Source organism: Bacillus rossius, chromosome 13, assembly GCF_032445375.1.
Source record: "Bacillus rossius redtenbacheri isolate Brsri chromosome 13, Brsri_v3, whole genome shotgun sequence".
NCBI classification, from domain to species: Eukaryota; Metazoa; Arthropoda; class Insecta; order Phasmatodea; family Bacillidae; genus Bacillus; species Bacillus rossius.
Window position 1 is genome coordinate 48,371,624 of NC_086340.1, and position 12,682 is coordinate 48,384,305.

Genomic DNA, 12,682 nt, shown 5'->3' on the forward strand with positions numbered 1-12,682 from the left:
GTATACCTACATGTATTCTTTAAACTGAAATTAAATTCGTACATATATAAAATTGTAGATACTGATGTTATTTTTTCCAAATAATAATGCTCTGTTTGGGCAGAAAAAATAAGGAAATGTAAGGTTGAAAGGAAAATAATTTTAGCTCTCAAACAGGGTGTGCAATGAAAACTTTAGGGGTTTTTAATCGAAATCTATGGGGATTTGAAGTTGGTCCTAGGAGGGAACACTCTGTAGGAGTTGGCATCACTGAGATCAGCTGCAGTCAAAATATCACAATCTGCCTTGTGCAAGTATTTGCTTGTTATATTCAGCAACGTTAGGATGTTTTCCCATATAACAAGCATCACAATGAAATCAAATTTTGATATATGACTCAAAAGACCATCACAGTCACATTTCTCACTACCATCATTACTTTCTGACTTGGTGCACTTGAGAACATCAATGATTTTCGGCAGGGATTTTCGGAGATTGCGAATTGGAGCAAGTCGGCCTTCCCAACGTGTGGTGGAGACTTGTGCTCTGTTGTTGGAAGTGAGAGTTACCAGTATGGTGAATTACGTATGTGACGATGTAGAGAGACGTAATTAATATTAGTATTTGTTCTGTTGAGATGAGGTGGTTGTTGACTTTTAGTGCTTACAATGATTACTTTATCAGTTATTACATTAAATGAAACAGTTTTACAAAACTAATTAATTATCAAATTTATTATGAAAAGAAATAAAAAAGATAGCCATATGTACATACCTCCTTAATTTTTCGCCTCCTGTAGAAAATTTCGCCCCCTCTGTCGATTTGTGTGGGGGGAGAAAACACCCCCCAACCCCCCCACTAAGCACGGCACTGGTCGTGACGTGTGGCCACAAAAAAAAGTTAAATGCAAGATGGCCTACCTTAATACCAATTATAAAAAAAATATATATATATCTATATAAAATTCTATATAAAATTGTACATAAAATGTTCTAATACAAATCATGAATTAAACGTATTTCTCAGTTCTCATTAATTGTTCTCTTCGTTGAAATAATTTATCACTACAAGCTTGCCATTATGTTAACATTATAGACGTCCGCCAGCTCGCTGACCTTCTTCAATAAACTAGAGAGTCTAATGCCTCACCGACATACTGTTCCATAAAAATGAATAAATTACGCACTAACATCAGTCCGTGCGTGCGGCAAATCTCCCTCGCATACACTCTATAATACTGCAGAAAAGTCATTACAATTAGTAAAGTCCAATTGAAAATACGCTGATTATGCCAATGTCTCAAAACGTTGCTACAATTTTCCAAAACGCCGAATTCTTTTAAAAATAAACTTTCGTGTCCCACAAAACGGGCAAACGGGCGACCGTTAACAAAAACACGTCATCACATCACCAATGTGTGACATTAAAAACATGGGCCTCTTCTCACAAAAAGGGGGCAAAAGTTCCGTCCAAACTAGAAAAGTTCAGCATGGGCATAAAATCAAATTACGATCTTCGCAACAGTTAGTTTAACACCACGAGGGAAAAATTCAATGCGGCCGCCTCTTTTTACCTTGTTCAAAGTGTGAATCATCGGGCAATCCCTTGCCCTGTCGTCCTGCGTGGTGTCTCCATGCTGACCCTGCCCATAACCGCCCGCTGCCGCCCGGCTCTTCAGTCCGCGCCGTCACATGCTGCGTTCTCACCACGAGTCCCGCCAATCGTTCTCGCTTCCAGCTGATACCTCCCACCCCCGGCCGGCCGCCTCGGTGACGTCATCGTCAAACCGCCGGGAGCGCACCAAGTGGAACTCATGCGAAACACAATCGATATCACGTAACTACAAATCCATGGTTACTAAATAAAGCGCTTAGCTTAAAATAAAATATTAACAGTCACAACCATTATTTAAAGAGATGAATTAACATCAAATAAAAAATGAAAACTTAAAAATACGTAAAATAAAACTATATAAAACTAAAAGCCAGTAACCTCAATAAAGCAAAATTAAATTACAAGGTTAAATGTGGCCCTGACGGCCACATCTTTGCAGAGGGGTTAAATAACCGGGTGAAACATTACAAAAAATGTTTAGAACTGAAAGGACATTATGTGGAAAAATGGAGTAGATATGATTTGGCAAATTTTGAGGAATTTTTGGCAAATGTTGGCAATTATTTAAGGTCAATTTCAAATTCAAAGGTCAATGTCACAATCCAAGATGGCGGACATGGGCTCCTGCTCCACAGCCTGAAGCCTCGGCCAGTAGGAACATTGACATACTACTCTTACGTGCCTGCAGGTCTTCAAAATGCTTATTTTCAAGGGGTCACTACACACACTTCTTCACATTAAAATATGACTGGAAATAATTTACACACAGTCAGTGTTCAACATCAGTCTCGGGCTAGTGTTTGAGTACTTCAAACTCGTTCTTAGTGAACATTGATGACAAGATGTCAGCCACCACATTCTCACTGCCTTTTTACATGGTGAAGCTTGAAACAGAAACAAGACAGCTTAATTATCCACCGCTCCAACTTAGCCAGCTGTTGCGGGTGTTTGAAGAGCCAACTTAAAACCTTATTGTCTGTGTACAGATTGAACTCCCGACAATCTAAGTACGACTCGAAACACCACCTAAGGAGGATTCGACGAAGAGCAAATTGTTTGTCGAAGTTTGGGAGAATGAGCATGAGTGGAAATGCCAATAGCCTCTTAAGGGTGTTAAAGAATTTTCCCTGGGCGTTGCCCCACATAAAAATGCTAATCTTTGTAGGCATGGAGTTTAGCGGTCCACAGACTGCGGCAAAATTTGGGATGAAACGAGAATAATAACCCAGCATACCAAGGAAGCGTTGCACTCCTTTAAGGCTTTTTGGTTGAGGAAAAATGCACATTAGGCAAAATTTTATCAGGATCCATGATTAACTTGCTTTCAGAAATAATGAAGACCAGGAATTATACATGATCTGAAGCCCAGGAATTTTATGTGATCCTTCACCAAGTAAATTTTATTGGGAATCACAGTTAAGTTTGCCCTTCTCTAAGGTGTGTAAGATGTTCCTCAAAAGAACTATAAATAATGTCATCAATATAGTTCAAATGTAATTAAAATTTAAATCACCTAGGACAAAATCCTACATGGCTCAGTGCTTGACTCCCGAAATTGACACTCCGAAAATGATTAAACTGAAAATGTCCCTAGGTGGTATAAAATGCAGTATATTTATAACAAGAGGAGTGAATGAGGCACTGATGAAAACTGGCGTTGAGGTTAATGACTGAAAAATTTTTAGCTTTCCAGAGATGCAGCTAAGTGTTCTTTACCATTGAGAGAGGGAAAAACATCATCATGATTAATCTTAAAATTCAGAGGTTTAAAGTTGTGAACTAATCTGAGCTCTGACGAGTCCTTTTTAGGAACTAAGAATGTGGGCGTGCTAAAATTGGATGTACAAGGCCATTAACAGCTTTGTGATAATGGCTTGAATTATTTGAAGTTTCGGGAGCGAGACCTTGATGTATTTAGCCCGGACAGGCATTTCATCTTTTAAGTTAAGTTATATTTGTAAGGGAGGGATCACATTTTCCGAACTTTTTGGAAATGACTTCTGGAAAAGACTGAATTAAGTCTGCTAATCGCCTTGTCTCCATCCACCACAGCAGTTTCGTCATCACAAGTGAGCACAATAGGCACAAAAAATTCACGACGGAGCGAAGTCAAAAAACAACCTGTGGCAATTAACATCCAGGTCGCATCGTGTTTTGCTAAGAAATCCCCGCCTAGAATTAAGTTTTAAGACAAACCAGGCACCACAGTAAAAATCTAATCCCAGGAGAAATGAGCTATTTTAGTGTGTATCATAAAAGAGACACTGTTGGCAGTGCAAATACCAAACTCGGAATCTGCGACACAAGTCCTGAAACAGGGCTAAGGTTGTAGAGACGGTGTGCGCAGGGCTGGACAGGTGACGGCTACACCTGTGCTGCCGTGCAGTCGTGCTACCACGACCCCGGCCTGTGCAGTCGTGATGCTACGTGCGTGCTGAGGCCAACGGGAGTGCACAGCTGTGTGTGCAACAAGGGCTTCACAGGGGACGGCGCCCAGTGCAGGGGTGAGTGCACTAACTGCTTCAATACCATCAATTCAACCGATAGCCTGCACTGTGTAAGATAAGAGGGTACAGTACATTTATTTGGCATGTACTTATTGCCAAGTACGTGATACGTGTAGTTTAGAAATGTCAACGAACCTAACATGGGGTTTTTTGGACTACTTTTCCCAATGCTACTATGTATGTATATTTTGTCGTGAATCATTTGTCATGTATGCTACATTGTCCTTTTGTATTTTATTCGTGTCATGAACTGCAGGAAGAGTCAATGACCGTCTGGAATTGCAGCAAGTGTGTGTAGAAGGTTTTTTGTGTGTATATATCGTTTTATTTTTTGGCTTCACTGACATATGTATCTCTTTCATTAATAAACAAATTTTTGAAAACAAAACAAACATAAGACTGCTTGTTTTATAAACAGTTACACTCCAGAAGGCTGTGCAGTTCTTCCACACAGGGAGTGGAAAAATATAGTTCAGATTGAGATGGTGTGGCACGGTCTTTTATTGGTATTAGGTGATGAAATTGTAGGGCGCTTGACAATTTTAGTACTAAAAAAATTTTATGTTTTATATCAGATTGCCTTCAAATTGTATCTACTATAATTTGAAAAAGCATTGCTGTAGTAACCTGCAAACACACAGATTGTGTGATGCAGTAATGCACACATTAATAAGATGAATGTGCATTGTGATGATGCCCACATACCTCAGGTAACTGGGAATTTCAAATGTTCCCACATACCTGATGAAACTATGTTGCAGCAGTACCCAAATACCCGAGGTGACTTATTTTTGGTGTAGCGGTGCGCACATTACTGAGGATACTGGTTATTGCTGCTTCACCCACCTACCTATGGAGACTGTGTTGCAGGGGTGCCCACTTACGACAGTAACTTCCTGCTGGTGAGCCAAGGAATGGCGGTTGTGCGCGTCCGTCTTCATCCAACTGGAAGGGAGACATCTCGCCCAATATCCGTCGTCTACTTTCAGATTGCTATTGGTAGGTTTAAGTATACTTTCTGCATGCATATTCTTGGAGTCAGGCGTGACGTGCGATGGTTTGACCATCTCCTTCTACCGGACTAGCACAAAGATAATTGTGATGCTTTTTAATGTCCTAATTACTTAGGAAACTCGTGTCTACTTATAAGAGGACATAAGATTGAATAAATTTGTTATTTACTTGCTTTCCTTGGTGAAAATTATAAATAAAATTTTGTCTTTCCAACAGAATTTCTATGTACTGTTTGAAAATATAATTTTAATAAACTAACAACAGATTCGACTATATATAAAAAAAATTCAAAAACGTTTTTGATTTTTTGATATAGAGTACAAGTCAGAGTTCAAAGATCTTTTTTATTTGTCGTCGACCTGTTGGTCTTTTTGTTTTTCGTTTTATTTCTATCATCAAGCAAAAACTATTTACTGGAATTCAATAAATTTTGAAACATAGTTAACCTAAAATTTGTATTAACATTAGTCTACAAATACTAACGATGATGCATCTATAAGGCTACTTACTTTAGTTTAAAATAGTAAAATAATATATATGAAGCTTATATATTGGGAGAAAATTTGTAAACAGATTTATTATCTTACAACTAATTCAAATAGATTTTAAAATTATCCAAAATTGGACGACTAAAAAAAGAGAAATATTGTTACATGATTAAAAAAGAAACTTATCTGAGAAACTTATAAAAAGGTTAGATATTGGGTATAAATAAGAAGCATAAAAAAATTATTAATTTTTAATTTTCTGAATGTTCTTCATTTTAAGGGTGAGAAAAGGGTAGATTTCTTTTTTCAAGAAATATTTATACTATCATTTTAACAAAAGATATAAATAAGAAACTAAGCATAAATTACTTGAATAAAGAGTAATGTTGGGTGCTTTTAAATTTTATGTAGATTGCCGGTGGAGTGATAAAAGGGGGTGAATTTTGTTTTATTATAATAATAAAACATAGCTACTAAAGCAGGAGGTTATATAATGAAATTTGAATTATTTTATAGTGCTTTAATTTTTTGCTCAATAAGTAACTTTTTTTTAATATGCTTCTAAATATATTATAGTTAAATAAAACATTGTTTTGACTCCAAATATATGAACTAAAACATAAAGTTCCGCTAATAGTAGTCTTGAATAGTGCAATGCATTCCCATGTGGCTTTTATAATACGTTGTGAAATAATAATTTATAATATATAATATAAAATCAATAATTTTGTAAGTGTTCTAAAATATTCCCAGGTACTGGGTACCAATTGGTCGTCCAAACGCCTCCATCTCAACAATAATCGAACTATCACTGTTAAAAGAAACAATTTTCTTCTTACACCTGCTTGTGCCACAATCTTCCACAAAAAACAGGCTGATAATTTGATTATATTGTTTAATCTAATGAAAAAAAAACATACACAACACCTTTTTAATGTCACTCTCTCGCGAGTTACAAGACTTGAAGGCTCATTATCAAAGTTAGATGTTACATACCACTGACGAGTACTAAAAGACTCACTTTTTTTTTAATCCGTGCTTGCAATAATTTTCTTTTTAAAATTTAACATTAAAATTGATTTACTATAAATAAATTCATAAAAATACCAGTGATGAATTTTAATGTTCTGACAGTGATGGTGTTGAAAGCACTAGCTCAAACTTTAAAAACAAAAAAATATAGCATTTTACTAAATGTTTATTTAATTAATGCTATCAGAACAGGATTTGAAATTTTTCAAAAAAAATAATTTAAATATTTCTTTTTCAAATGCTAATGTAAAAGAACTTAAAAACAACTAAAACAAATACTTTTCATAACAATACTTTTTAATTTTAAGAAAAAGAAAGGCTAATCAATGATGGAACATGAACAAAAAGAAAAATATATTCCTACTGAGTGATAAATTCTTAGACAAAAAAAAAACAGAAATCAGCCTCAACAATAATATTTTTACTACGTGCAAAAAACAGAAATTAATAGATATTTTTACGCATATTAAATAAACTAACAGCTCTCACTTAAAGCACATATACAGCAACCATTTAAAAATATTTCTTCAAAGGAAAAAAAAATTTAGATAATAAATCATAGATCACTAGAAATGTTTAAAAACTTCAAAGAAAAGATATGTTACATATTGTTTTAGTAAATTATTTTATTTGCCTATTTTAAATGGTAATTGTAGATTTAAAATTTTTCAAGAAACAATTTAGAAATATATGAGCAGTGTCACGACCTTGATCTAATTCCACCATCAATGCCGACAAAAATTCCCCACACGCATGCTACCAAGAGCTGTCTGAAACAATCTGTCTACACTCACTTCCCCGAAACCTGAGTCCCATTCTTGAGCATGCACTGTCAGATTCCAGAAATTTATCATCACAATTATTCAGAAAAAGCAAATAATGGGTAGTAATAAAAAAATAAAACAAACCAGTTAAACTTTAAACTAACATTTTGCAATATATTAATTTCAATTACAATCGTGAAATTGATCATGGCTGTTGCGAGATACGCTGATGAGTTCGTATGGTTCATAACAATCATTAAAACAAAAAAACTTTTACCTACAAGCTTTAAAAAAAATTGCAATTAAAATACATAAACCATATATAAGCGCAATAAAGTTAAGCAAATCTCATGTTAAGGCGATTGGTGCACAGTAAAAAACGGTCACAGGCCCTAAACAATGAATTTTTTATCATATGACCACTAAAGAGTCTAGATGCCTATGTGGGTGACCGTTACTATGTAGGGAGGCCAGGAGCTTAGTTCCAGCTCGTCAGTGGCGAGATGGCCTTCATACGGGAAGGGTGTCGCTGGTGGTCGCTCTGCGGCCTGCCATCTAGCGGGAACTAACAAAACCTCGAAGGTTGTATCTCGCTCTCCCTCTAACACACAGTCGATACGGTTCTATCGTGCCCGGAGGAGGGGAAGGTTTAGCAGGTTTCTCTTTCACTCATCCTTCGCCATAGGGAGGCGGAATGGATTATTTTTTTGTCCGTAACTGCACACATGTGGCTGAGAGCTAATTTCTGCCACTCCCGCACATCTTCTCACTCAACTCGCTCGTTCTCTCACACTATTTCAATAAATCTTTTCAAATCTTCAACATCAATACTTTAAACCATTGCGCTTCCTACGGATTAATTATATTTCATGCACGTGCCCCAATTCAGCTGCAAAAAAATAAAACGGGTAGTCAATTTTTTTCTTCAAAAACCTTCCGAAACACTTGTTACATCTCACTCCTACCGACTAGCTCAGAATTATTTCTAGGAGTGAGAATGCACATACCTATTACACTTTCAAAATAAAGGGCGCCAGGAACTTCCTCTGTTCCACTATTACTGGTATGTTAGGTTAACCAGTTGAAATAATGTCTCTCGGACACGATGGATGTTTACAGATTATTTATTCAATGTTCCACACGATCATGGTCAATGTGGCCGCCATCTTGCCGCTCTGAACATAGTACAGAGTTATCACAAACATTTATCTTCACACGATTCTACTCAAACAAAATACGTTAGCTGGCTGAGGTACCCTATCGAAACTGATTGCAATATAATAATTCTTATTAAATCCCGTGGTTACATATGCACGCACGGTACAATGTCCAAGGACTACGTCCTTGGAACGACGACTGCTTAGAATAAAGAGTCTCGTTGCGGGCGTTACCTACGACTGTGGCCGAATAAATTCTAATTGAAAAGTCCAAAAGTTCAAAAAAAGGTTAAATATTACATAGGTGATGCCCAGACCACAGCCGCGAAGTTCTCCATACTCACATCATTTGTTAATTTGTGAGCCCCTGCCCAAACGTGACAGCCATGGTACCTCGCCAGACAAAGACTGAAGTTCCGAGGCGACGCAGTTGCCTTCTCCAGGATAGGCAGCTGCGTGACCTCTCAGCCAATCACAGCCGCTCTTTTTACCAGAGGGACTATGACGACTGGTGACGACATATTAAGCCAATAACATAATTCATATTTGAAAGGGCCAGCCAATCCCGGCGCATGGCAACAGCATTACTACGCATTTCTCAAGTCCAACCTTTTCTGTCTCTCTCGCACGCCGGACGCGTCTGGCGCCAAGGTGTCGCAACTCGGAACAGCTATTGCATCAGCCCAGATCACCCACAAAGCACTGGCCATGTTATAACATTTACTTGATTTAAATTATATTACCATACATTTGTATCAATATGAAAAACTAAGCAATACTCACAACTTGCATTCAAACTCCAAAAACGTAATTTCTCATGCCCATATTTCAATTATTCAGTCTAGGGACTTTCTTACTTTACAGAAACATAATTATAATTTACATTAAAAAGCATGAAACCATATTAATTATGTCTGCCGACGGTGTAACAACCACCTGCCTGCTTCTTCAGAAAGTTTTCAAATCTGCTCTTTAAATCATTTAAGAATTTATCCATTTCAAACAATATAACTACATGTCACAAAATTATTAAGTGCAATCCTCCGATTTCTGAAAAACAATCTTACCAGCCTTATTTAAAATACATACGTTAAATCACCTAAAACGTGGTTACAAAACTGAGCAAGTAAAAACAAAGCCTAAGGGCTCATTCCTTACATCTTAATTAAATATTAAATAAACTGAATTGCTTTTAATTACATGTCCATTCCTACACTAAATCATGCTCACATGAGCATAAAAAATATCTCTTATCATGAAGAAACATTATTATTGAAATTATGAATAAATACCCTGTTATTAATTATTATCTAGAGGAGAAAAAAAAAAAAGAAAGCGAACAATTGGGAAGGGCAGTAGCCTGCAATGCTACACACTGTATGTTAAAAAACATTCTGAAAGCGCATTTTTCTAGATAAATGGAAATTCTAAATCACCTACGCCACAAGGAAACATTGTGCTTTAATATTATGTAAAGAAAACACCTCTTAGTTTAATAGTTATGTAAAGGTGGTGTGATATGTTTTAGATGTCGCACCATCTTATCATCCATGTAGAAGAGTTACCCGAAAAGCTAACAAGACTATTGCCATGGAAATGGAAATATGGTTAAGGAAATATTTTTCAAATGTTTGTAAACAGTAAACAACATATAAATATCTTATAACTGTAAAATTAAAATACAAACACCCCTATAGCAAATTTAATTTCAATATGAAAAAGTCTACAATAATGTTTACAAGAAACAAAATTGCAATAGCAATACAAAAATATCGCAATTTTGTTACATTTTTAACGTATATACTATTTTTAATAAAGGCAATAAAAATGACATACTCAATATTTGGAATACAATAAATACCTTAAGCCCTACTAGCTAAACTTTCTAACTTCGGTCTCTGTAATAATTATATAACCTGGTTTACTAGTTACCTTAAAGATAGATGTTTCTTTGTTTCACTTAATAAAAACACTTCTACTTTATATCATGCTACTTCTGGTGTTACTCAAGGGGGTACTTCATCTCCCTTATTATTCAATATTTATATCCATGATATTTTTTAAGTTCTTCATCATACTACTGGTTTTCTGTTTGCTGACGATCTTAAAATATCCAGAGAAATTTCCTCCTTAAATGACTGTCTGCTTCTTCAATCTGATATTACTGAAATTGATAATTGGTGTAAAATGAATTTAGTTTCACTTAACAAAGATAAAACAAAAATTATTTCTTTCACAAGGAAAATTCATCCAGTTAAATATGATTATTTTCTTGACAACTCAAAAATTTCCAAATCTCTTAGTATAAAAAATCTTGGTGTTATTCTTGACTCCAAACTATTCTTTCATCAACATGTTAATTCTTTAGTATCCTTTTCCCGTAGAACCTTATATTTAATAAATTATATAACTTACTATGCATCTAATATTGAATCCATTCTTACTCTTTATTTGTCCTTAGAAGTAAACTCGAATATTGCTCAGTTATCTGGAACAGTATTAACACCACCGATAGTGACAAAATTGAATCCATACAAAATAAATTTTTCAAAATAATTAGTTCTAGACACCATCAATTACCCAAATTAGAATCTCTTTCAAATCATCGCATCCATCTGGATGCCCTGTTTGTGTTTAAATGCTATAGTTCAAAAATTAATTGCTTATACTTACTTGATAACTCTGGTATTCGAGTCCCGCAGTTCAAAAGCCGCCTTCGATCCCTATTATGTTCCTTACACAATAATAATGATTTAATTTACAGACTTATCTCAAATTTCAATAAATATGAAAATGTTATTAAAAACTTTAAATTTTAATTTTTTATGATTACCCTAATATCTTGAGTAATTTTATAATCCTGTTTATTCTTCCCATTCTAGATCATTTAGTTAAGATTATCTCAGTTGCTGTTTTGTTTTGTTTGTTATTGTGTCGTCTTTTATTATCCTGTGTATGTTGTATTTATTCGCTTGTATGTGTCGTCTTTTATTATCCTGTTTATGTTGTATTTTTTTTTATGTTGTATTTATTCGCTTGTATGTGTCGTGTTTTTATTACTTGTTCTGTGCACACCTCCAAAGCTTCGGCTTTTGGTGTGCATGTCACAAATCTAATAAATAAATAAATAAATAATTGCTGCGATATTCACAATAAATGCTTTTCTTAAATATAGTAGTTAAAAAACATCGTAAATAAATTATGAACATACATATTATGGTGAAGGAAAGTGGACACTATCACACTGAAAAATCTTAGAGGGTAGTTTCCCTCATCTTATTTCTTTCTTTGCGTTTTTGGTCTTGTTTGTTAAAATATTTCAAATACTTGATACGCATATACGTTCTTGTCCTGACAAAACAGTATATAACTTCTTCTGGATATTTATTTTCAGTAGTTCCGCAAATTTTAGTCAGTGATTCAAAAATCCGCTCTTTTTTGCACTAATTGTTGCCATGAACATTATCAAAACACATTTCAGCGATCTTTATTAATTCAAAAAATTCATTTGTGGGACATTTTAAGTTACCCTTTGATTGTACATGTATCCAGCTATCGTCCTCCGAATTGAAATCCGTAGTGCCAAGGTCAGGATATTTATTTCTGAAACGGTGAGCTATATAGCCAGAAACATATTTCAGCCCTTCAAGAGAAATTTCGTCACTTGAAAGGGGCCTGGCCTCTAAATCTAAGTCTATTTCTTCCATGTCAGCAAGATCTATTTCATTTAAAGGTGATTTCTCTTGAAATGTCTTTGTAAAATACATTTCCTTGCACAAAAGTAGTTCTGTACTTTCATTCTGATAAGCACTGTCCTGTTCCATTTCATTTGACGAAAAATCACTTGCCAAACATTTTGTCTGTCTTCTCATCTGTGTTTTTCCGTTCAGCAAAAACTGCTGCAGAATGTTTTCACAATATGTAGTTTATAATTCTGTATTTAAAGTAAATGGGCGACAGATGCGTATTTTGATGTCCCATACCTCTAATATACGGAAGAAAAAAACCACTCTAACACATCTTAGTTCAGTTTAACTGTTAACAAATATTTAGGTTAACAGGTCCTATACATATTTCTGAGTGTTTTACTGACTGAGTTATACTGGACATTAATTAAATTGATCACT

The 12,682-nt window shown here is 35.1% G+C and overlaps 1 protein-coding gene across 3 annotated transcripts in view; it reads left to right on the forward strand.

Moving 5' to 3' along the window:
• Nucleotides 1-12,682, forward strand: part of LOC134538547 (nidogen) — a 183,762-nt gene that overhangs the window by 123,242 nt on the left and 47,838 nt on the right. For all 3 annotated transcript variants that reach the window (XM_063379965.1, XM_063379966.1, XM_063379967.1), the window contains 2 exons: nucleotides 3,941-4,097; nucleotides 4,971-5,099. In XM_063379965.1, coding sequence (XP_063236035.1) covers nucleotides 3,941-4,097; nucleotides 4,971-5,099 — 286 coding nt within the window. The remainder of the gene's footprint in view (nucleotides 1-3,940; nucleotides 4,098-4,970; nucleotides 5,100-12,682) is intronic.